The sequence below is a fragment of the Lepisma saccharinum genome, chromosome 11, assembly GCF_977018435.1.
Source record: "Lepisma saccharinum chromosome 11, izLepSacc3.1, whole genome shotgun sequence".
Taxonomy (NCBI): domain Eukaryota; kingdom Metazoa; phylum Arthropoda; class Insecta; order Zygentoma; family Lepismatidae; genus Lepisma; species Lepisma saccharinum.
In genome coordinates this window covers 83,032,621-83,059,345 of record NC_139239.1, presented here as the reverse complement: position 1 = coordinate 83,059,345, position 26,725 = coordinate 83,032,621, and the positions used below count along the sequence as shown (strand labels likewise).

The window sequence follows — 26,725 nt, the reverse complement described above, 5'->3', positions numbered from 1 at the left end:
CATTCATTTGGAATATGGTAGTCGAGCCAGAAATAAATTATTGTCGAGAGAGTGAATCTTGTTGAGTTTGAAATGAAAGTGAAAGAAAAAGGTGCAAGTGAAATCGATGTCACCCTATGCAAAGTACCGTGGGCGGAATTCGAAAGCTTTTTCGAATTAAAATAATTTAATCAAAGCTGATTCCTTACGCCTTCATTTATAAAATTTTTGTAATAATATAAATATACGAGACATATTAAGCACAGAAACGAATAAAACACATGTAAATCATTGAGTTTCATTTGTGTGCAAGAATATTTCCTGCAGAGAGTAACTGTAAAAGTTCCCGTAACTATTACTGAGTTACTTTTAATGAGTAACTGTTACTCAGTTCCTATTTGAACCAAATAACAGAAACTGTAAGTTAGTTACTTTTAAAAAGTAACTTTTCGAGCACTATCGAAAAAAGAAACATTTTTTTTAAAATCAAGTCGTGTAAAGCAGGCCAGGCTCGATCGATATTAGCCTGGTAGATACTTTTATCTTCCTTTTTATCTATTTGACTCGACACTATTGTCTCCTGAAATTTCTGGTACTGTACCAGTGCATGCGTTATTTGTCGTTCCGTCTGAAAACAACATTGCAGTGGATTAACCGATTGCTTTTGAGCCAGCCGTAAAGCTTACGGTCTTTTGAGGGGCTCACAAACGCCCTCTCTCTGCAACCAATAAAACTTTTTAATTTCCTCTTTCCAATGACGTAAAATTCGTGGCAATAAATGAAGAAGTTTCAGAGATGTGCTGTTTGTTTTCTTTTACACTCTCCGTTCATGAATTAAAATGGTGCTGCCATCAAGTGCTTACTACATCTCGACCGGATATGTATTTCTTAGGTCAAATTCATTTATTATTTCAATGAAAAACAATGATTATAGTAAGAATGGGGATATCACATCTTCTTCAAATATTTTTGGTTTTTTTTTTTTTTTTTTTTTTGCATCGTGTGACTGACGATTAATTAGCTATTTCATCAATTGGGTGAATATCAATATTTAAAAATTTCTGAAATGTTGATAATTGAGACGGAAGCACTGATAGAAACACGTTGTATGATGATATATCTGTCAAAGTTTTCGATTTTTTGTAGACCCCTATCGTTTGAGAATTTACTGGAAACAGACCAAACTCATTCTCGTTGCGCAAGTATTTGGTTTATGTGTGAATAATAAAGCGAAGAGTTCTGCTTTCAATTAATACCTTTTACATCTTTTAGAATATAATAGATAATTCTATGTTATGTTATTGATTGTGCCTATGCCTGGCACAAAATTTTGGTTCCTTCACGAACAAGTATACTGTGAAATATTTGCGTTACAAATGCGGCCAGGGATTAAAATTTACCTTTCTTTACAGAGATACAAGGACGTATTTAGGAGGGAGGTCCGGACCCCCCCCCCCCCGAAACACTTTCTAAGTACTAAAATTAAATAATGAAAAATACTGTATATCGAGGAGTTATTAATTTCCTCTGAACATATTGGAAGGCAAGGATTATATTGGGATCATATGGCCTTGAATGACATTACCAAAGAAGATTTATGCAAACTACTAATTATAATAACACACATAAAATAATAATCAGAAACTTTACTTTTCTCCAACTGCATATAACATCCTATTTATTGAAGATTAGGCACACACGCAGGTAAAACAGTGATGGCGAAAAATCAGGCGAGGCCAGGCCGGCACGGTAGCTCACTCCGTGGCGAAGTGGTTAGCAGAGATCGCTACAACGCCAGGGGTTCCGGGTTCGAGTCCCGGGCAAGGCATGGGTATTTGTGTTTGTCCAGATCATGAGAAAAGTGAGAATACTGAAATTGATAAGTGTAAAAAGTTGTGAAAAGTGTGAATGATGGGGGATACCACCGCTTAGGGGTATTCTTTATATTATATATATATATATATATAAAGTGGTGTTAGAGCAATGGTACGGTGTGCCAGAGATCCGGGTTCGAGTCCTGGTTGAGGCTGCATTTTTCGCTGAAAAACACCCTATTTGTTATTCAATTAATATTCAATTCTTCATCTATTTGACAATAATTTCCTTTGCCAGGGCACTTGTTATTATACAAATTATTCCGATCTCAACTACAGTGTAAACTAGATAATGAATATGCGCTGTTATATGTATCTATTGTTAAAACCGTCTTTTTATCTATTCATGTAATAATATAATATTATTGTAACTAGTACTAATTTGATTTAATATCATTACTTTAATTTAACATTATTATTTTTATTATTTCTGAGACACTTGGTTCGGACCCCCCCCACCGAAATATATTTCTAGATACGAAATCCCTGGCATCTCCCCGCTAATTTGCACGGTAATCGTATTTAAAAAATATGAACCTTTTAAAAATGAATTTAAATAGCTCCACACAATATAGTAGCTTATAATTTCTAGTATACTTACCACCTTGGACACTGTACCAAGCAGCCCCATTGGTAATTCCTCCCTGGCGACCGAAGTTGTAACCGTCATAGCCACAGCCTGACCGGTTGGGATTGGACATGGTTGGGTGGTGTGAAGAGTAAGCCAACGCAAGGTGCCTGCAATATATAGGTTTTGGAAGGTTAGTTTTTAAAATTGACTTACAGTTATGTAGGGTGACCGGATATTTGTTGACCAAAAAGAGTAGGTTGAAGGTTCGCATGCACAAAACATAAAAAGAAAACGAAAATAAGGGTGGCTATTTGTTATTGCTTCAATTATAGCCCCTATAAAATAGACCTACACTCTACAGATTCAAATTACTTATGGGTCTAATGTAATTAGCTAATTACAAATACTTACTCACCAATGGGCTCCATCATTCATACTTCTGAGATGATTTTGCTTTCTTGAGTATGTTTAAATCGTCCTTTATTGCCAGTCCAAACTCTTCACAGGTCATGTCCACATTGAATTTCACTTTCATTACTTGTTCGAGTTTACTTTTTTCCTCTCGCCAAGAAGTTTTAATAACACCGAAGAGTCTTTCACAAACAACATTTGTACCAGGCAGAGTAAACAAGAATTTTATAAGAGGCACAATCACTTTTAAAGTTGACCCAGCCTGTACTAAATCTTTGCACACTGACCTCCACTTACCCATCATTCATTCTTTTCTTTCCCCCCAATCTTGAAGATGTTCTTCAACGGCTTTTGAAATTGCAAAGTAAGTTTGAAAAATATCATTATTAGGGCTGAGCCGATACCAGTGGTATCGGTATCGGAAAGTATCGATTGGAATTCAGCTACCGATACCAGCCGATACTTTCCGGCATTTTGGTCTTTCACGGAGTCCGCAAAAATCCTGCGCGACTTCTTGACAGTCTAATTATCCTGGAAATTATGCAAAATTAAAACTTCCTTTTCATTTTACACTAATTTTGCTGACCAAGCCAGTAATTTATTTTATTAAAAACATAAACTAACCATCTACGAAGTGAAATGTAAAGAATGTCAGAGTGTGTACATAGGAGAAACGAAAAAAAGGCTGAAAGACAGGTTGAAACAACATAGGGATGATGTACGACTTAAGAGAGAGAGAAATGCAATATTTAAACACATGACATAGAGTGGGATGAGGCTAAGCAGATAGGAAGGGAGAAGAGAATGCTAGTGAGAAAATGGAAGGAAGCCAAGGAAATAGAGAAGAAAGGTGAAGAAAACACAATGAACTGGAATGGGGGACTGAAGTTAAACAAAGAATGGAAGAAGATGTTGGAAAGAGTGGAAAGGACAAGAGAGAAAGAGGAGAGGAGAAGGAAGAAAAATGAAGGGAAAAGAGCTTGAGATTAAAAGCCCAAACACATTCTATATGGAAGTAATTGTGTTTAGCCTTTTAGGTGAAAGTAAAGTTGGTAAGTGAAAGTCATCTGCTAGAAAGTTCCAAACAACTTTCTAAATAGTCTGGAGGGAGTAATGTTTGTGTGTATACATAAGGCCCTTTGTTGTATCTGGTTACTTTTGTACTTGATACAGAGTCTGAAGAAGACCTTGCTAGAAGGTTGAAACGTTACGTTAGTTTATGTTTTTAATAAAATAAATTACTGCCTTGGTCAGCATATTTAGTTTTTCATAATCATGGAAACAAGGCTTAATGGTGTTATAACTAATTTTGCACGAAAAACTATATTTTGTGACTACATAATATCTATTTTAATATTCTGATGCAATTCTTGAATGTTCTAAAGCAAATTTCTTGGTATGTTGATTCATATAATTGGAGGAGAATATTTACACACCAATATTGATCAATATTTTGAACAAATTTTAATTATTACAATTTTCAAGTATCGGTATCGGTATCGGTGAGAGTATCGGCATCGGTATCGGTTCAAAGTGGTATCGGCTCAGCCCTAATCATTATCATTAAATTCCAATAAATTTGAAATATGTTTTGCTTGTTGATGGAATATGAAAATGAGTATTGAAATTGTCCATAGGAAATTCTTGAGTCAAGGAGTAAATACTTCAATTTGTTGACATCTTCTGTGGATTTTAAGGCATTTTTACGCGTAAAATAATGAATGAAATTAAATAGCAAGGAAAAGAGTATATTTGGGGACATTTGCAAATTGAAAAAAGTATAGAGTATATGAACCTCTAAAAGAGTATAATACTCTTAAAAAGAGTATGTCTGGTCCCCCTACAGTTATGGGTTACTTTGCTAAAAGAAACCTCAGTTATGTTTACAGTTATTCTTGAGAATGAAATGTAACTTAGTTACGGGTACCTTTACCGATAAAGTAACTGTAAGCTACTTTTGCACTTATCTAATTGTAGATTATCTGTAACTTGTAGAATGAATGAACTGACTTTAACTTACATACAGAAGAAAAACATAATCAAACACAGAAAAGTTTTAAAAAGGCAAGACTCTGATTATTACTTGCCATCTTTGCATTCATCCGAAATAACTGAGAAAACTTATAATTCGAATTACCTGCCTAGTAGTTGCAACCGTAATCTTCGGTATAGATACCCTAAAACTAATTATTCACATTGCATGTAGTGTTCATTACGCCCCCTTAGTCATTCGTCTTTTATAACAACTTGACTATAAAGTCAGAGTTTGTTGTGACAGTTTTCTGGTGTGTTGCATCCTCCGGATTGCAGTAACTTTATTGTAACACATTTCTAGAGCAACTGACGCAAATAAAGCTTGTACTCACCTGAACGTATAGTCGTCTGGACTCTCCGAGTACTCGATCATGGCCCCTGACCTGCTGGCGTCGTAAGGGTAGTTGGCGACCAAATCCCCTCCATGAAGATTGGCGGAGAGAACAAAAGGGACCTGCATAATCAGCCGCATCACAGCTTTCGTTTCTGGCTGGATCTGCGAAAATTAAACAGATTCCGTATAAACAACTTGCTAGTTTTCATTCACGTTTATTGAACTACACTGCAAAATGTATTTTTGAGAAGGAGGTTATATATAAAGGCTTTTTACTTTACCCCAAACATACTATTTCAACTAATTGCGTTTGATTTTTGGAAGATTTTACTTTTGGAAACAACATAGTAAGTACAAAGATGAAAATCTGTTAAATTGTCGATTTATGTATTTTGTTTATTTGTCCTAAAAGCTAGTTTTGTTCCTGCAAAGAGATTCGTAGGTTTGCAGTGCAGAAATATGTTTCTTGGTGCTACAATCATCATATGCAAACTCTAATATATCTAATATGAGTGCCGCAATTGTTTATGAGAGGGACAAAATAACGTTTCAAGTGAAAAAGCCTATTTTCACCCACACCCTAGGGCATTTCTCAAACACAATGTCTCAGTTATATATAATTGTAATAAATACTTGGAGATTTGTTCTCTCGCATGTAGTGTGTGTATTATTTCAATTAACATCTGTCCATGAGTGGACATAATTTTTATTTCAAACAGGAAAATGACCATACGCAAATGCAATAACTTTCAGAATAGCATGAAAACTAAAGCATGTACAGAATAATCGATTTCAGATTTGAAATCAGCGTTGAAAAAAATATTCAAAAACAGTTGAAAAACCTAATGCAACAGAAAATGAGGAAAAATTTGTTCCCAAGTTTAATATAGCCTATGGATATGTACAATATAGCTTCCTATGTAATAGTTGAAAATGTTGTGAGAATTATTTTCGAAATGCAAATTTAAAAATATTAATTGTTGCAAGTTTCAAAGATATATAAAAAAAGACGTATCTGAGCTCGTTACTGAGACGAACCACTTATAATTATAGATTTCATTATTTTTTATTGTTAACCCTTAAACGCATGAATTATTTTTTGTCAATTTTTTTTTTATTTTAGTCTAATATCTGTTGTTATGTACTAATAATTGATTTTAAACCATTTTTTGAAAATTCTCATTCTCCCTTTTTTAATTATGCCCCGTTACCATATGGTAACGCTATGCGTTCACCCCTACAAATTGATTTATTATGGAAAACTTGGAAATTTTTTAATTAACCTTAAAATTATTTTCAAAATTTGATGATTTTTTATAATAATACAAATATTATAGATCGATTGTACATTAATCTCACATTTTCTGAGCTAAAGGTGCTCAGGCATCTAATTAGTACATGATGATTACTCTATATTCACATATTGCTTATCATTCTCGAATATTCACTTGTCATAGAAACTTTGTATTGAGTTGAATTGAAGTTTTAAGTCCACTTTATGCACAGAATAGCTAATCGGGACTGGACCTACAATTTAAAGTGAAATCGTGACCAACAATGTGCTATGTACCTCCACCCTGTATCGAACCCGGAAACCCTTGATTACAATGCGATGACGTTATCACTACGCCATCGGGGAGGCCCTTATGATAGAAACGTATGAAACATGGAACGCAAAGTCCAACCACATATTTGATATGTCCAATGCAAACACTACTGGTTGTCCACCAGCATACCATACATCTTTCAAAACCTTCCTTTGTGTTGTAATGGGCCGCCAAGCTTTCTTAGGTGCAACACGAAATGCTGTCATGTAGTTTTGAGCGATATCCATTCAAATTCAAGCTGGGAGAATTTTTGTCTCTGGGAAATTCATGTAGCATATGGATAAGAGGAGCTGCAGTCTATCTAAATTTGTTTTCAATGTCAGTGGAATCTTCTTATACTCTTGTGTTGATAGATATCAAAACGAAAGAGGTATCCACGGAAGGTTTTCAAGCATCAGGCAGGCTTTGTAACCAAATCTTATAGGTTTAATTGTAATAAATAACTTGCACGAATGTTTTCCATAATACGAGATCACAGACTCAACAAGGCTGAGCTACTGAACAGGCACAAAATGTTCCATGAAATGGTCATGTATTATTACTATTATTTTATTTTTATTATTATTATTATTTACATTATTATTAAAATAAAATATAAATTATAAGCATTATAAGCAATAGAAATAAATAAACCATGCAAAAGACGAGAAAAACCTTTACAACTTAAATTTCTTGCTGTACATACAATAATAAAAGAATAAATAAAGTAATTGTTGAAAAGGCCTGTAGCTATTGTATCTGCATAGCGTTACCATATGGTAACGCTACCGTTATGAGCAAAAATCGAGCAAGTGATGCAAATTCTTGAACAGAAAACTTCATAAATTTTTAATTACATGTGTTTACTAAATGCTGAAAACATTCAGAACTACATAATGAAAGACAATCAGATAAAAACACTATATTTACTTTCCAGTGTATGACATATTGAATAAAGATATTGAAGGTCAAAACATATACATCGTCTCTCAACAATGCCATTACCTGGACCGAACACAAATGGTCTCAAGTGCAAGCTTTATGCTTCCTAGAGCGACTTCTGGCACTAGGTTTGCCGATACACTCAATATAGACAAGCCTCTAGCATGAAAGTGTGCGAATGTTGAGCGTTACCATATGGTAACGCTATGCGTTTAAGGGTTAATAGAGAATTTTACACTTCATCTTTTCATAATCAAATGAAGGCAAGGGGGAACTACTAACCTACATCTTGATTTCGTATTAAAATTGTTTTATTTACTTTTTTATTTTTCCTCTCGTGTTATATTTAATTTTCTTCACCATTTTAGTGATAATTGGGAATTTAACGGTGACCATTCTTTCGTATCTCCAAAATTCTGCATGAACATAAAATAATATTTCAAATAGCGATGGTATTGCTATTGCAAATATATTATCAATACCACAACCACAGACACATGTGGGTTGTAACTTTACCACTGAATGTTAATTTGATCGTTACAATCCAGAACTGTCCGTGACTATATTATTCTACATGCATTTCTTAACGTGCCGGCCCCCGTGGCAGAGTGGTCAGCACGCCTCGCTACGACGCCAGGGGTCCTGGGTTCGAATCCCGGCCTGGGCATGGAAGTTTGTGAGGGCTCATTCATAAATTCCATCATATCATCACTCATCCCCATCTTCGCAATCTGCATTACATTGAAAAATGAATCGAAGATTCAGATGGAACTTTAAGGGCAATTTTGTCACATAATTTTCGGGTCTCTAATAATGAGGGAAAACAATGACACTATATCACATGTTAACTGGAACGAAGCTCTGTAAATGAATGATATATAGGGTGTCTGAAAAGTAATAGCGCAAACTGACACAGGTGAAAGTACTTGATAATAGAAGCAAAAGAGTCTCAGTAAACATGGGTCTGCAAACGAGCCGTTTTCGAGATAATCGCGAATGTGTGGTTACAAGCCGCCACTGACTGCATTGTTTGTAAACGTCGTCCAAGTTGGTAAAATGCTTTCGAACATCCCCGGTTCATTTCGGAATTGGTCACAAGCATGTACAATTATCTGTACTGATTATATCCATCCTGTTTGATTACAACGTCACCTCTCGGAAATCTTCTGTATTGTAAAGAAAGAGCAAACCTTCTAACGCGCAAAGAGTAAAGTACTCGGTGTTTAAAAAATGCAATCAGTGACAGCTTCTAACCACACATTCGCAGACATTATTAGCATTTTACCAACTAGGACGACGTTTACAAGCAATGAGGTCAGTGGCGGCTTGTAACCACACATTCACAATTATCTCTAAAACGGCTCGTTTGCGGACCCATGTTTACTGAGGCTATTTTGCTTCCATTATCGTGTACTTTCACCTGTGTCAGTTTGTGCTATTACTTATGAGACACCCTGTATATTATATGTGTATGTGTGTGTGGACCTGTGTGTGTGTGTGCCTGCGCTTGATTGAATTTGAGTTTTTGTTTTAAGTCCACTTTATGCACAGTAAGGCTAATCGGGTCTGGATCTACAGTTTAAAGTGGGATCCGAACCACTATGAGCCTCCACAGGGCATCGAACCTGGAACACTCTTGTTGATTAAATGGGAGAGGTATATAGGCCCGAAAATTTAAAAAAAGAAAAATAAGCGGGCAACTAGGCAGTAGAATATATGAAAATATGTACCTAAAAGGTCCTATTAAATAGGAAAAGTGTCAGAGAAGCGACTAGAAATAACAAAAGTACAAGGGATGGTTAGAGAAAGGGTTACAAAGCCTGTAAAGGCATGTTTTTTCTTCTTCTTCTTCGAAATGCGCATGTGGTATGAAAGTATGTGTACATGACACTACCGCTCCATGTAATCACTCACTGTTCCTGTTCAGCATTTATCGCAGCGTGATATTAAGTTGTTCATGCCTTCGATCAAAGGTCTGCGTTAAGATTTCGGAACCATCTGGAGGCAGCGGTTTACACATCTTAATTGCTCTTCATGTAGTGTTGAGACTTGTGTACCTTAGAGCAGAGAAAAGAGGGAAATCAATTTGTGTTAAATCCAAACTCTATGAGGAGGGAAGTTATCCACGGTTTCCTAGTGAAATCTTCGCAAAACAAGCAACGGTTTTGACGTGCGTATGGGAACGTACATTATCATGAAGAATGAACAATCCACTAGGTCGAAGATGGCCTCCTGTATATGCTGAAGTATCTGGCAGTTGGCATTGACATTAGCAGTGCGTCCATGTGTTAGAGGTATTCAACCAGTAAAATGGTAGACGCCTCCCAGAAAGTAGTAACCAGAACTTTTCTGGCTGATAGGATCACTTTGAACTTTTTACTGTGTCGCTTCAAAGGCACGACACCATTTCGCTACATGCTGCCTTGACATCACACCTTCACCATAAACTTCCAACAGTTCGTTATAAATGTGAGCAGCCAAAACAATTTTAGCCACAAAAAACGAATCACAACTTTCACATCTACCCATGACCAATTTGCCAAACGTACTGCTACTTTAATTATACACGGCTGACTGCCACGTGGGAACCCTGGGATCGATTCCGGGGGTTGGAGATCTAAGGTCAGAATTTTTCCGGCCTTGTTCCCACATAAAGCGGCTCTGGGGATCACTCAGCCTCAAATCAATGGGGGTATCTTGGGGCAACTCTGGGGGGGGGGGGGGTAATGGTGGCTGGAGCTCGGTGCTGATCACATCACCTCCAAAGTGACCGAGATCGAGAATATGTGGGGCCCTACCCCCAACATCCCCTAAATGTGCCTTCATGGCAAGGTGCTATATGCACGGAGAACTTTCTTTTACCACTGCGCAGCTACTTTCGGTCAGAACGGGACACACCTACAAGTTCAACAAGATATACATATAATTATACATATGTTTACTTCGCTCTACTTCAACTATACACTGAAATGTATCGCCCTTGAAACCTTATTTCTCATCACCCCTCGTACAATTGTTGTTTCGGCGTGAAATCCTCTGATGATATCCTTGCAAATCGCACCAATGATATACATTTAAATTTTCCAGTTTCTCATGGCAAGCAGAAGGTAATAGCATTTGGTTCGCAGTACATGAAAAGTCTTGTTTGAAATACGAGGATGCGAGAGAAAGCGGGAATAAATTGAAGACCTTTTCATTGTGAAACTGCCCTTGGTTGTCCGTTCGAACAGGGAGCACAAGCACAAAGCAAATAACTGCAGACACTTGGAAGTGAAATGTAATACGTGTGATGGATTGCTTAGTCGCTGGTAAAAGCAGCGTGAGTGGTTGAGGTCGCCATGGCAACTTAATGCGTGGACAAACTGGAACAAATTGAATTACGCTTTCACAGGGGTTGGTGATTTACGAAGCTTTTCATTCTTTTATGTATAAAAAGAGCGAAGATCGTAAGAGCTTGAAGGTCGTAGAAGGTCATTTAGGGGTGTCTCCCTCATTGCAGTTGATGGAGAAGGACAATGGGATTTTGTGGTAGGCGTGGAGTTGAAGAGGAAAGGCACTGGATGGAAAAATCTCCATATGCACCTATTAGCACACACTACATCCATTTCTCAACAAGGGTTCCGAAAGATGACGGTCAATGCTTTAATGGTGGAATTCACAATCGATTCTCGATATGGCTTTTAAAGTACATAACTACGCAATTATAGACATGAAAAGAGTGCTCTCATCAAATGAAAAACAAATGAAAAAGCCTGAAGAAAAAAGTAGTCAGTACTATTAGAAGAGAGCAATGTTGTAGAGGAAGAACTTGTTTATCGCCACACAATTAAACTCCATGGAGGGCCCTGGTTTCGAATCCCGTGTCGCATTTGTTCTGTCATCCAATTCATGTGTGATTAACGTAGTAACAAGCGTCACACATTAAGTATATTTCTGAAAGAAATTTCTAACATAATCTGGGGTATGTACCTGGGAGGAATGCAACTGAGAATTTTTAAATGGACGTTACTAATTAGTGTAATAATTACATGATGCTGTATCTTCGGAAGAACCATTTTCGATATCATGACTACATATTAAGCTTCGTACCATACGAAAAAGCAACTATAACATCGTTAATTTGTTGGACATAGCAGATAGCTCAGTTGGTTCAGTATCTGGCTACCATGCGGAAGGCCCGTGTTTGAATCCCGGGGCATGTGATCCGGACCAGAAATGTTTCCACTCATTTCACTGTTTTTGCCAGGCATTGAGGTCCACCCAGCCTTATACAAATAAATGTGTACCTGGGGGCAACCCTAGGATGTAAAGCGGTTGGAGGTGATGCTAATCACATCATCCCAACTATGACCGATATCAAGAATGTGTGAAGATATCTCCATCTTTCCCTATCTTGAGCAAGATCTATATACTCTTTTCCATCCCTACCGATCTCCTTTAGGCCCATCTCAACGATGTCCCTCCATCTTCGTCTTGGTCTTCCTACAGGTCTCTTACCATCAGGTTTCCCAACAAGAATCCTGTAAACTCCTCTTTGCTCTCCCATTGATGCAACATGGCCTGCACATCTAAGTCTTCTTGATTTAATTATTTTAATAATATCTGGACATGAATACAAATTATGTAGTTCTAAATTATGTAACCTTCTCCACTCACCTGTCTCCTCATCCCTTTTAGGTCCAAAGATTTTCCTAAGGATCTTATTTTCAAATACTCTCTATTTATGTTCCTCTTTCAATGTAAGGAACCAAGTTTTACACCCATATAATACTACAGGCAAAATTACTGTTTTATATATTTTAACTTTTAGTTTCTTAGATATTAAACGAGAAGACAAAAGTTTATGAAGAAAGAAGTAACATGCATTTCCTGAATTAAGCCTACTTTTTATTTCCTCTTTAATATAATTTTCATTTGTTAATATTACTCCTAAGTATTTGAATTTGGAAACTGGTTCAAACGAGTTGTTATCAATAATTAGATTTTGATTATTACCTAACACTTGGTTTCGGCCTGTAAGCATATATTTAGTTTTCTCTTTGTTAACTTCCAAACCTATCTCTTTAGCAGCTTTGAAAAATATTTTAGCATTATTCTTGATTGTATTTATATCATCCCCTAATAAGTCTACATCATCTGCATATGCTAACAACTGAGTCACACCATTTAATTTTAGTCCTTCGTTAGTTTCTTTTACCTTCCTAACAGCATATTCTAAGGCAAAATTAAAGAGCAATGGAGATAATGCATCTCCTTGTTTTAACCCATCATGAATTGTAAATTTGTCAGACACATTAATACCCACACGAATTTTACTTTCTGTTCACTGGTGCATACGTTTATCATACTAACAAGTTTCTTAGGTATTCCAAACTCGACTAATATATTATATAATTTATCTCTTTTGACCGAATCATATGCTTTTTTGAAATCAATGAATAGCTGATAGACATTTTGATTATATTCCCACTTTTTTTTCAAGTGTCTGTCTAATGTGAAAAATTTGATCTGTAGTTAATCTGTTACGTTTAAATCCACATTGATAATCACTTATAATTTCATTAGCATATGGGGTTAGTCTTGTTAAAAGAATGTTAGATAATGTTTTATATGTTGTTGAGAGTAGAGAAATTCCACAGTTAAATTCCATTTAATCTACGAATACTGACACTATATCTCATTGCCTCCTTCACATGCGCTACTTAAAAAACTGTGTAAATTTTACTTACTTTTATTTCTCATGTTTTTTTAATTACATACATTTCTAATTTCCATATACTGTATATCTATGTACAATTTGCATAACTGTATACTTAACACATTAATTCATGTAGGACAAGAAGCTGTTTTTTATAGTCAGTAATCAGTGTAAAATAGATTGTAAGCTTAAATGTAACCCTACTTCAAATAATAATAATAATAAAAATGATAATAGTTGCTGTAACGTAAGTCACAGAAAACAATATTTTTTGTTATTAAATATCGTTACAATTTTACCATTGGAATTACATTAGCTCTTCCCAGAAATCTCAGGGGGGTCCCCCTTGATGTTTCACTATTTTGGAATCTTGCAACTTTAGGTTCTGTTTCATTTTAGGTTTTCAAATTCCATGGAAATGACTTTTTAAGAGGAGAGAGGTGGTAAATTCGATCACCATCAAATTATGAACACAATCTTGGCAGTTTTGAAATGTAAAACTCTCCTTCAATAATAATAATAATAATAATAATAATAATAATAATAATAATAATAATAATAATAATGATAATGCGTAATAATAAATTTCCCTTATTAAGCGGGCGAGGTTCAGCTTAGGGCTGCTGTGTCAAAATATATTTATGTGGTTTTTAAACGCAGAAAAACTATATGTATACAGTGATAAACCTACGAATACATTGTCCTAATAAAGCGCATGTTAGAATCTCTTCTCGTCTCCGCTGTGAACTGAGCGTAGTATACAGTATATTCATCTAAATATGGAAATGTCTCTTCAGTCTTGGGAAAGCTGACCGCTTCATGGCGAACTTAAAAACCAAGATTTCCTTCTTATTTTTTCTTTGAAAAGCATGCGATTCCTTCCCCTTTCTGCATTAGAGCATCTAGGAGAAACGTAATGTTTACCCAGAACTTCACTTGTGACATATCGTCCCCGCATCTTCAATTTTCTAAAAACCCGCTCAGGGTTTAGTGACAGACTTAAACTGCTAACGAAGAAATATAAGCGACCTTCTATTCTTGGACTAAAGCTCTTAGCTTTGAGACGCTCCAGAGTCAAGCGAAAACAAAAGAAATCAAGTAAACTGCAGGATTTTCTCCTGAAGAGACAAAGAACGAGGAGATTCACGAAGGTAGCAACGTATTGGGAAAGTCGGACATAGTGTATGTAAAGAATATGAGGGGAAAAAAGCTGTAAGAAAAAATTAGATTCCATCAGCTTGCATATTACGTAAGTCATAGATCTAGATCATGTTAGAACGTTAGGGATGCTCTGAAAGACGATTTCCATTTAGATGATATTACATTACATTTTATTCTTCAGAAAAACATATTCAGCATAGGAGATCCCATGGATTTCTAACGAATATTCGGAAATGGAGATCCCATGGATATCCAGGATTGGATATCTCCTATGGACTTCAACAGATATCCATTACTGGATATCTCATGGACGTGTAATATCCATGGATACGATCTGGACATAATAATAATAGTGTGCATTTAAAATCTCCCCTTCAAAATGAATTTTCTTGAAAATAAATTCATTTCTTGTTTACATCTGACCCTAGCATATGTACGCCCCTGGAAACAAACAAAGTTAATTTCACACAGTGTGGAGTGTAACACCAAAACTATCATAAATCATCATTATTATTAAAATATACAAGAGACGGATTTAAATAGGGGCGTTGAAAGGGTGTTGAGAGATAGGGTAGAAATGAATCAATGCTTACAGAGAGGAACAAGGGCACCTGCAGGATTTTTTCTCAAGGAGAGGGGGATGAGAGTAAGTTAAACAAATCATGAAATCGAAGTGAAAATATTTTGCAATGTAGACAAGTTAAGAGGTTGAGTACACTATTCAAATTGAATCTGGAATCGCCTTGCTTCCATTTCATAAACATCTATGGCTATGTTGATGAACAGTTCTTTGTCTTCTTGTACTTTTCACGAGGCACAGATATCAGGCAGACACCACTTAATCTGCTCTCTTTCATTGCATGTTTTTACGCGGTGAAGTGGTATTGTAACAAAAAGTATTTCAAATGACGGTGCGTGATGTCAAAGTCAGATCCCTGCTCAGAGAAATTATTTCCAGATTTTTCGGGCAGTCAAGAAATTCCAAAGGACGGTATTTAAAATGTTATTAATTCTTCGTATTTTCTGCACTATAAGTGCGACTTATCTTGAAATTGACGGCTTTTATTCCAGAAGTGAAATAGTGTGTGGAATTCAAAATTTTCACTGCAATGGGGAAATATCCGAAATTTCCCGACCTGATCGAAAATGGCGAATTATTTCAGTCCCGAACGTTGGGATTATATAAATTTCCCTTCCTAATCCCGTTCCGACCCCAACTTTTCCGTCCTGCAAACCCTTAGTTACGGCAGTCATCATGATTCTAATGCCTCTGGTGAAAAAGTTCTCTCGTTTATATAGTTTATTGTTGTAATTTACATCTGCGTATCACAGAAAACAATATTACTTGTAATTAAATATCACTACAATTTCATCATTCGATGTTTTTAAAATTTTGATTTGCTTTATTTTATTTCGCTTTTTGTGCCACTTTTGCCTAATTTGCGAAGATGAGGATGAGTCATGGCATGATGAAGTTGATGAATGGACACTCACAAATATCCATGCCCAGGCCGGGATTCGAACCCGGGACCCCTGGCGCCGTAGCACGATGTGCTAACCACTCCGCCACGGGGGCCGGCAATTTCATCATTCGAATCACATGAAGTTTTCCCAGATTATCTCAGGGGCGGTGGGGCAGTCACCCCTCTGCCCCCCCTCTGGCGGGCGCCCTTGGAGAGGAAGTAAGGTGCCCCGAAGATGAAATCCGACGAGAAAATGAGCAGTTAAGAAGTTGTTGAGTAGATGGAAAATGGCGGAGCTGGATCGTCCGGACGATTCGTAGCCTTTTACGCTGTATATTTTAAGGTACCTTCACGGGAAATCACCTATAGGGTAGTACCTTCACGGTTAACCCCCGAAAACACCTATAGGGTAGTACCTTCACGGTTAACCCAGTACCTTCACGGGAAAGCACCTATATGGCAGTACCTTCACGGGAAAGCGCCTATATGGCAGTACCTTCACGGTTAACCCAGTACCTTCACGGTTAACCCAGTACCTTCACGGGAAAGCGCCTATAGAGCAGTACCTTCACGGTAATTTTGGACGAATCGTAGCCTTTTACGCTGTATATTTTAAGGTACCTTCACGGGAAAGCGCCTATAGAGCAGTACCTTCACGGTTAACCCAGTACCTTCACGGGAAAGCACCTATATGGCAGTACCTTCACGGTTAACCCAGTACCTTCACGGGAAAGCGCCTATATGGCAGTACCTTCACGGTTAGACCCAGTACCTTCACGGGAAATCACCTATAGGGTAGTACCTTCACGGTAATTTTGGACGAATCGTAGCCTTTTACGCTGTATATTTTAACCTTCACGAGAAAGCACCTATAGAGCAGTACCTTCACGGTTAACCCAGTACCTTCACGGGAAAGCGCCTATAGAGCAGTACCTTCACGGTTAACCCAGTACCTTCACGGGAAAGCGCCTATAGAGCAGTACCTTCACGGTTAACCCAGTACCTTCGCGGGAAAGCACCTATAGGGCAGTAGTGAACCGTAGCCTTTTACGCTGTATATTACAAGAGTTCACGGTGTATGTTAACCTCACTGTCAGCGTTGGCAGCTCTGCCATCAACATTTCACCACAATATTTTTACGAGTTAAACTAACCTAGTGAGTTGGCAACTCTGCGTAGCCGTTTATTACAAGAGTTCACGGTGTATGTTAACCTCACTGTCAGCGTTGGCAGCTCTGCCATCAACATTTCACCACAATATTTTACGAGTTAAACTAACCTAGTGAGTTGGCAACATTTATTCTATCATGCACTGTTTGAGCCGCAAGCTAAATTTAGCTAACAAATCAAAACGAGTGCTCTTCAGGAGATGAAGTATGCTTTCGAAAACAAAGAAACAATACAAATTCCAGCATTTCCTCTACCGATGAACCTCTTTTCTGTTCTTGGTTAATTACGCAAGGGAAAAAAGGGCTTCGAAAGAAAATCTTTACCAGTAAAAATATCTGCGAGACCTTTTCTCGAAGCACGAAGAGGAAAAATTAATAAGATAGTCTGAGCAGTGGGGAAGAAAGAAATGCTCTATAACATGCCAACCAACGTGTTCGGCTACAACAGGAGGAAACCTGGCGCCACGCTTCCCAAGTACGTCAAGATATCCAGCAAAGAGGTCGTCAAAGCTCGAGACATGCTTGACGATGCCTTGCTTGCTTTCCGAACCGACCTGTTGGCAGCTACAATCATCCACTTGAACGGTATTGTGAAGCAGTTCGAAGAGAACACTGGCAAGATCTTCTTCATCTTCAACAACAATAGCATCTTCTACGAACTCTCCCTAGGTGGCGGAAGTCTCCGAATTGTGAACTTGCATCCCTCGAGCGGTGTCGCGATAAGTTTGCATCACGGGGAGAGTTTATTCAGGATCAAGCACGACAACATGAAAATCGGAGTCTCGTACGACAACGTTTCGGTCGGAGATCGTCTGTACGCCGAATCTATCGAGACGAATATGGAGCATCCGATACCGCATTTTTTGGAGTTGGTGCTCTCCTATCCCGTCGCCAGTGTCAGTCGTCTATCGTAAGCAAGCAAGTAAGCAAAATGCAAGAAAACAATGAAGATAATAGATCCATATTTTTGCATCAGAGCCTTTGTTTTCTATAAGCGTCATGAGAGCATCTATCGTGAACGAACTGCACAAACCTGCCCGCAGGAATTATCCTCGACTGCCCGTGGTCACCAAAGCGATAGACGACCTCTGGCAGCTCGTGGAGATGAGCACGGGGAATCTCAAGGGGCTTCACAAGATTAACAAGGGGTTCAGATACCTCCTCACCGTGATCGACACTTTCAGCAAGTACGCTTGGGCGATACCCGTTAAAAACAAGACCGGGGTCGAGGTCAGCAAAGCTTTCGCTTCTGTTCTCAAACAGAGATCCCCTTGTTTCCTGCAGACCGATCGAGGCAGGGAATTCTACAACTCTGCCTTCGGGAGGATGTTCAAGGAGAACGGTATTCTTCACTATTCAACCTACAGCGAGCTGAAAGCAAGCATCGTGGAGCGATTCAACAGGACCCTCAAGGGGCTCATGTGGAAACAGTTCACCCTCCGCGGGAACTACAAGTGGGTGGATCTGGTGCCCGAACTGGTGGAGGAATACAACAACCGAATTCACAAGACGATCGGGATGAAACCCTTGGAAGCAAGCGAAACGAAAGGTAGCTGCTCTCCGAAGTGTACTGCAAACGAAACACTGGCGAAAAAATCAAGAAAACAAAGTATAAAATAGGAGACAAGGTAAGAGTGAGCAAGTTCAAGCGCCCCGGAGTATTCGACAAAGGTTTCACTCGAAACTGGTCTACAGAAATTTTCACCGTAACCAATGTTCTCCTGCCTTCATCACCTCCCTACATCCCCACCTACAAGCTGAAGAGCACCGTGGACGGTGAGGACATCGAGGGTCGATTCTACGAGCAGGAACTGTCCGCCACTAGGTTCCCGGACACTTACCTTGTGGAGAAAGTGCTCCGACGCAGCAAGGGCAAACTTTACGTCAAGTGGCTCGGTCTTCCCTCTTCGCAGAATTCTTGGGTTGATGCCATCGATATCGTATGAGCTGGGAGGTGACCAAGAGGCTCCCGGACGTTGGCGAAGGTAAAGGAAGAAAGAAAAATGGCGAATTGCTTCCCGAAAGTATCAGATGTCTCATCGTGGGGCCCTCGGGTTGTGGCAAAACCACATTGATGGTAGACAATTTCATCCTGGCTCCCCACTGGCTCGATTGGGAGAGCAGACACCTGTACGTCTTTTCCAAGAGCCTCGAGCAATTGAAATACCGGCAGCTGATTGCAATCTACGACGATCTGGAAATAGCCACCTTTGCCTCGCAGATGGTACCTTTGGACGAGAGTCGTGAGAATTCGGTGGTTGTCTTCGACGATGTCATCCTCGAGAATCAGGAAGAGGTTCGCAACTACTTCACTCGAGGTCGCCACAAGGGCATGGACTGCTTTTACTTGGCTCAGACCTTCTCGAAGATCCCCAAGCAGCTGATCAGGGACAACGCAAACTTCATTTGCTTGTTTCGGCAGGATGCCACCAACCTCAAGCACGTGTACGACGAGTTCGTCGGAGGGGATATGACGTACGAGTCGTTTCGCAACCTCTGCGCGCATTGCTGGAATGCTGACGACTACGGCTTCGCCATGATAGACATGACTCGCAAACCGAACCAGGGGAAGTATCGTAACAAAATCAACGAGTTTATCGTGATGGAAAATGTAATATAATAGTACGAGGTGAAGAAAAAATGAATACATCACGATCTGCTAACCTTCCTGTGGAGCTGCTCTATCAGATCTTCAAGATTGTGTCGGGTAGAGAAGAAGATAACATCCACAGAATAATTGATATCGCCGATAGTTCGCCAGCGTTCGCCGTGCCGTGTCAGATGATCATGAAGGACTACATATTTAAAATCACGGGGAAAAGATCGTGAATACCGAAGATCTTCACGCAATAACAGACGAAATGGAAGACATGCTTGATGGATATCATAAGCAGAGTGTTAGAAAATTTTCAGATGAATGGTACGAGATGAACAACAAAAAAGATAAGATTATCAACAATATCATTTCATTGACAGCTCTGTCTTGTTTCTTCCGTCGAAATAAAATAACAAAATTGTAAGAAAACAGATAGGCCCATTTTTCAATGTCTAAAAGGAAAGCCGAAGAAAACATCAAGTTGACCGAGTACCTTGCTAAACGATTTAAAGGGTGGAAGGAAGAGAATCGTGGATATTATGAGCAGAAGAAGCGACAGGAGCAACCGCTCATCGATGCGATCGGTGACCTGGGCAAAGAAATCAAAGATGTTACCGAACATAACAAGGACTTGATCACAGAGTTGGTGCCGGTGGCAGTTCGCAACATTACGGACTATCCTCCCACTCCTCCTTCACCCACCACAACTCCCAACACTTCCAACTGCCGTCGCTTCCCACTAGGTTTCCGTCGCCCAGCAGCAGCAGCAGTTCGTCTTCCGTCGAGGGAATACGATTAGGACCGACCGCAGCCAAATATCTGAGCACCAAAGGCGATGACAGAGACGAAGTTTTCGGTTTGCATCCATCACCCAACCCTTCGGGGAGCGTCGTGTGGAAGATAGGCAGTTGGCACGTCACGTTCGACAAGGACGATATCATCATCTACAACGAGAGTCGAGCGGGACGCAGAAGTTTCTTCAAGAAGTACGCAGGCACGCCGGGGCTATGGTAACTGATCACTAGAAAACGCCCCGACGCCAACGTGTATTCCGAAGAGGATTACGACAATTACAAGGAAATTCTCAAGATGACCGATGCTTTGTATCAGAACAACGACCCATCTCAGAACAGGGTCAAGTCAAGTAGCAGCGAGAAGTACAGGAACATCATAAAACCGTTTTGGAATGAAATCAAGCAGCAACCTGGCACCACTCGCCTGCCTACCGGCAGCGGTATCAAGCGCTACTCCAATTTGCCCGTGGAATTCGTGTGGCTGGACGATGTTCGTAAACTCGTGGACCGGCTGCTGGTCTTCGCCGGAGAAGAAAGGGCCGGAAACCGAAACTTTCACAACGAAAAGGTTGGCATCGTGGACATGATCGTTTCCAAACTAAGCCGCTTCATCGTTAACGAACCGAAAGGCATCGGGTATCTGATCAACATCATCAACATCTTGCCCCCGCGATTCTGGAAGCTGGCGGAAGGGAAGGGGCTCATCAACGACATCATCAACAAATTGCCTTTCGAGATGCATATTCCCGGCTACCAATACTGCGGTCCCGGTACTAAATTAGACGCGCGACTGGATCCGGGGGTTAATCCCTTGGACGCTGCCTGCAAAGACCATGATATTGCGTACCGGGACAACAGGGATCTCGCAGCAAGGCACGATGCCGACATGCAGTTGGAACACCGGGCTTTCCGGAGAGTGGTCAGCAGAGATGCCGGCATGGGCGAAAGACTGGCCGCTCTGGGAACGACAATGGCAATGCATACGAAAAAAAACTCGGTTGGGGTTTGTAACAAATATGTATTTATTTCATTTTCAATAAAAAATATCAAAACTGTTCAATGATTCTCTCGTTCTTTACATCGTAAACAAACTTTTCCCCTGCAATCAGGACCACGCTGCATACTGTATTGTCTGGGATCGCCTCTTGGAAATCCACGACAACCTTGATGCTCTTGCGGTCGCTGATCACCACCTGCTTGCGTTTCGATGTGTTGATCACGTACATCGGACGTTTCTGGATAAACTCCGCTGGCGTGTAGTACATGTCGGTAGATCCTTCCATGGTGACCCTCTTGAACGCTGTGTAAGCTTCGTACAGCTTCAGGTAATCATCTTCCGCGAGGTTGTAGTTCTCTCTGGGGAAAATCTCGTTCCGCCCGTTCTTAAGGAAAATGTTCCTAACTTTGCAGTAGTCAAACATACTCGAATCCGCATTCTGACTGCCGTCGCGACCGGTTTGAAACACGACCACCACGAAGTCGGGCATGTCGTACTGGATGCTGTTGAACTGTGTCGTCACGTCGAACTCGAAGTATCGCCCGGACACTGTCCTCTGCAAGAATTGGTACATCTGAAACTCGAGCGGGATGTTCTGGTTCTTCATGATTTCTGCTTTGATCTTCGTGGCGTGGTTAGCTTCGTATTCGATGATCGGCATGCGAAGTTCCATGGATTTTATCACGCACTTACCCTCGGACGGGAGGCACGCATCGTCCACGGCGCCCCCAGCCGTCGCGGATTTCCATCGCAGAAACAAGTTGTTGTCGTTGGACGCTCTCTTGAAAGTGACCCTCAGACCGCCCTTCCACATGATTTCCTTGTAGTCGGAGAAGAATCCATAGAGGAGTCGCAGAGGGAATAGCACGGTGCTGAGTTCCCCGGGTAATTTGTTGTCGGTTTCGAAACTCGCTGCTTTGTAGTACGAACTCTCTGGCTTCGAGAGCGTCATGGTCGCCACGATGGTCGAAGTTAGTCCGGGGTTATCCATCCTGTAGATGACTGTACCATGCTATCTCACTTCCACCTGGGAGAAGAGGTGAGGGACGAAATTGTCTATCAGCCTGATGTTGGCTCCTGCGGGGTAAGCTGCATTTTCGTCTCTGATGACAATTTCGTATCTGATGTAGAGGTCAGCGCGATGAGGATGCACAAACCCGTCACCAACGTCCACATCAAATTCGATGTCCTTGTTCGGTTCGTTGAGGTTGCCAAACGTCCTTCTGTTGGGAGGGAAGGACTGCAGTTCGTAACTTTCTACGTGATCCATCATGCGCTTTCGATTAACCGTCTATTTTATTTACAAGATAGCCAGTACGGCCGTGCTCGTGGCTCCGGCGAAATCCTCCAATTCATGTTTCTCGTTCGTTATAGTCAGTTCTACTTCACTGAACTTGTCGTGCTGGATGGGAAAAAAGATCGGTTTGACTGGTTCGTAAAGAATCGGCTCCAGGAATTCCGAATTGGGCTTGAACGTTGCAATTATACCGGTTTCCTTGTGTGTTTGGTCCCGATTTGCGTCCGTCGATACAATCATGCCCTGAGCCAGGTTGCAATGTACGTTCAAAGTTTCTATGGACAGGAATTTGGGAATAGAGGACCCGACGTGCTTGATCCCCGGCGCCAACCTGCTGTCGTTAGGGAAACCCAAGAGCTCCCCGATGGATCCGAGGTTTATTTCTTCTGTGGCGGACGTAATCTCCACGCGATGAGTGACCGAACTCTCGGACAGGATGACGTTCGAAGGCAATTGGGCTTGTAGCGTAGTCAGGTTATATTGTCCAGGCGAAACGGTGATCTTCTTGCTTCCTACGTGGAGGGTGTTGTTGTATTCGGTGACGTTGCGAATCAAGTACATGCTGTAGAAAGCCACGAGCCCCAACGACTCTTGTTGCAGACTGATTACATCGTAATGCAGTTTCAGTTTGAGGATTGAAGTCTCGCTGGACAAATGCAGGACTAGCATTTTTCTTTTATAGCTATTGTTTTATCAAATCCGTTGCTCTCTGAAACATTTCCAACGACGTCGAGTCCCCGCTGCCGGTTAGTTGCGAAAGAATGACCAGCATTACGACGCAGAGATGACCGCAGACCACTTCGTCGAAGCCCTGCATCCTTTCGTCGTTGTAAAATATTTCGGACGTCGATTTCAGGTAGTTCGCAAGCGCGAGAAGCGGAACGCCACCGAAAGAATCAAAAACGAAAGCGCTTCCGTCCTCGGCAATCCAATAACATACCCAGTGGGTTCCCGGGTTGAGAGAATTATCCAAGTTAACCACTCCGCTTTCGCCGCCGCTTCGGGGTCCATTACCAGGCAATGTATCGGACATGAACACACCTCTGAAGTTTATAACGTTGAACAATTCAGCTTGAGACTCAATATCTTCGTTTGAAAGGGGCACTTTTTTTTAAGGTTGAATTTCTTCAACGCTGCTGCGGTGGTTTGTTTCTTTGTTCTTCTTCTCTTCAATCCGGAACCAGTAGCGTTCATCTTGCTTTCCACGGCGAGGTTGTGTCTTTTTTGCTCTTCGAGCTCTTTTGTGTTCTTCTTGGCATCAATCACGGTTTTCGCGATCGCGGCACTACCACCTGCGAGACTTCCCACGGCTCCGAGAGCAGCGAGGATCGCGGGAATGCTGAAAATGAAACCTCCATGCTTTCTTGACCTAGACTTTTGCAACTTGCTTAGCTGTGGCCTGCTGAGAAAGAGCTTCATCCCGTGCCCCTTCTTTAAACATTTGTTTTTCTTATCGCGTTGCTTCTTCGTGAGTATAGAATCGATGCCCGAAACATTTTTGAGTTCCGAGTAAGGGATTTGATAAGCCACTCCTTTCGGACGCATTGCGAAGAACTCCTATTTTATTATATCTGTTTATTTACTTACTGCTATCCGTGAACTGCATTCTGCTTCAGCTGCTGCCTTCTTTTCTCTCTGTGCCACCCCAACATTGGGATAGTGTAGGAAAGAACAATAAATGGAGATAAAAGGTTTTGGTGATATGAGACTGCTGTTTATTTCAGCAAAAAAAAAAAAAAATAGATGGATGCTGGAAATGAAGTGAATAAAAAAAGTATTTTGTGTGTATGCGTACAATTTAATACAGAAGCGTGTGTGTGCGTGCGAAGTGGATTCGTTACAGGATTAGCCTAATTACAGATATTGCATGATTTGGACTTCTCTCCGATTGGTGAATAGCCCCATGGAACGGTGTGAATACCGCAGTTCAAAACTTTCCTCTTGCCGTCCTCTGCATCCAACGCCACTTTGTTCAGTTTCACGGTCTTTACATCATGGTCTATGCTCTGGAACCTCCTCTCTTCCCGCAGGATGGGGAGTTTCTTTTTCAGGCATTCGATGTAATCCTCGACGTTTAACTTCCCCTGAACAGTGCTTTTCCCAACTCCCTTGGACTTCTTGATGGTGGCAACTGTCGTTCTGATACAATATGATTTAGCCCTGAGTCCCACGAACTCTCTGATGATCTCACCGTTCATTTCGTCCTTCATCAATCCGGGAACTTTCTTGTTTCTTGGCAAAATGTTGTAGGGGTTCGGCTGTGGATAGCCCGAAGTGTCGAAATGTTCCTTCAATTCGGTTGTCATGCTCCTGTACGGATCTTCCTTCATCACATAAACGAAACTATCCGTATCCATGTAAGCGATCTGGATTTGATTTTTGTATCGTGACTTCATGATGTTGTAGTGGAACTCGTACATTTGCAGTTTCGACAGTTCGAGAATTGCAGCCCCCACGTACGTCGGTTTGTTGAACGTAATGCAGGATTTGTCAAGATGAAGCAACGTCAGGTTCTCGTTGAAAATTTTCCTGCTCTTGAAGCGTGGGTTGGCAACCCACTTCATGCATTTTTTTCGTCCGAAACTATCTTGACATCCTTGTATTTCCTTACATTCTCCATTGTTTTTCCGTAGATGGCGTTGTTCATCAGTTTATACATATCCTTATCCAGGTCAGATGTCGCCACCTGCCGCTTCTGGGTGTTCATGTTGATGTAGGGTTCCAGCCATTTGCCCTGTGTGAATTTCAAAACTCTGTGCACTTTAGTTAAAACAAGACCCTGCTGAGTTCAGCAGTTTGCAGTGCACTACGTAATGATCCTTCCTCTCCAACGTCAGAAGCAGTTTTGGTTGATTGGAGCAAGGAGGACATTTTAGCTCAGGCGCCAGAGGAAAATCCGAATGGAGCTGGTGCAATTCTGAAGGATACTCTAAGTCTACCTCCGCGAAGTATCCTGTCGATCCTTCAAAATTATCCTCTTGAAGCAGATGTTTCAGTCCTTCTTCGGTGATGTCCGATCACTCGAAATTAGACTGTGGCAGCTTCTGCGTCATCGCATAACCATACAGGTTGTTGGCGTCCAAGTATATTATGTAGCTGGACTCCTGATTGGGATCGTACTCGTCTCCCATGTACTTGTTGTTTGCTTTCGCATGTCTTAAACAACATTGCACGATGCCGCCCCTGATACATTTCTCGATGAAAAGTTGCATGTCGCATTGATCTTCCGCGAAAAGTTGCAATCGAATGCTACTGGAATACAACATGGCATTCCAGGTGAATCCCGGAAGACTCACGAAGTGCGCAGGGTCGACTTTGTAATCACGAATAGCGGTTTGACGAAACGCTTGGAGCACGTCGAATAGGAGAAGCACGTCCAGCTTCAAGTATCGATCGTGGAAATCACCCAGCGAGCAGCATCGAAACTCGTTCCACATACGTTTGACGTGCGCATAGTCTTCGTCGGAACACACGGAGTCCTTCAAGGTTGAATTAAAAGCGTCTTTCGACGGAAGATCCGTCTCGTCGAACTTTTCGGGCCCGTCGACGTATTCATATGGGTACACTCCTTTCCTTCGAATAGCGTCCAAGGACACATCTGGAAAATGATCTCTGGTAACTTCCGGCATGTCCAACATGGCGACGCATTTTTCGAGGCTAGCCTGGAGCAAGCGGTAAGAATCGATGAATCTAAGTTCAATTCTTCTGTATTTTGGCTTCTTGCCAGCAGCGCCCAACGTGCACTCATCGTCGCAGAGGATCATCTTGCTTATCTTACCATGATAGCCCGGTGGAATATTCACCCACTTGCTGATAGTAA

At 40.7% G+C, this 26,725-nt stretch overlaps 1 protein-coding gene across 1 annotated transcript in view; it reads right to left on the bottom strand.

Moving 5' to 3' along the window:
- The window catches only part of LOC145994947 (carboxypeptidase E-like), a 101,411-nt gene that overhangs the window by 28,332 nt on the left and 46,354 nt on the right, over nt 1-26,725 (bottom strand). The window contains exons 4-5 of the mRNA XM_083131463.1: nt 5,202-5,365; nt 2,455-2,591 (exon numbers count right to left, since the gene is read on the bottom strand). Coding sequence (XP_082987589.1) covers nt 2,455-2,591; nt 5,202-5,365 — 301 coding nt within the window. The remainder of the gene's footprint in view (nt 1-2,454; nt 2,592-5,201; nt 5,366-26,725) is intronic.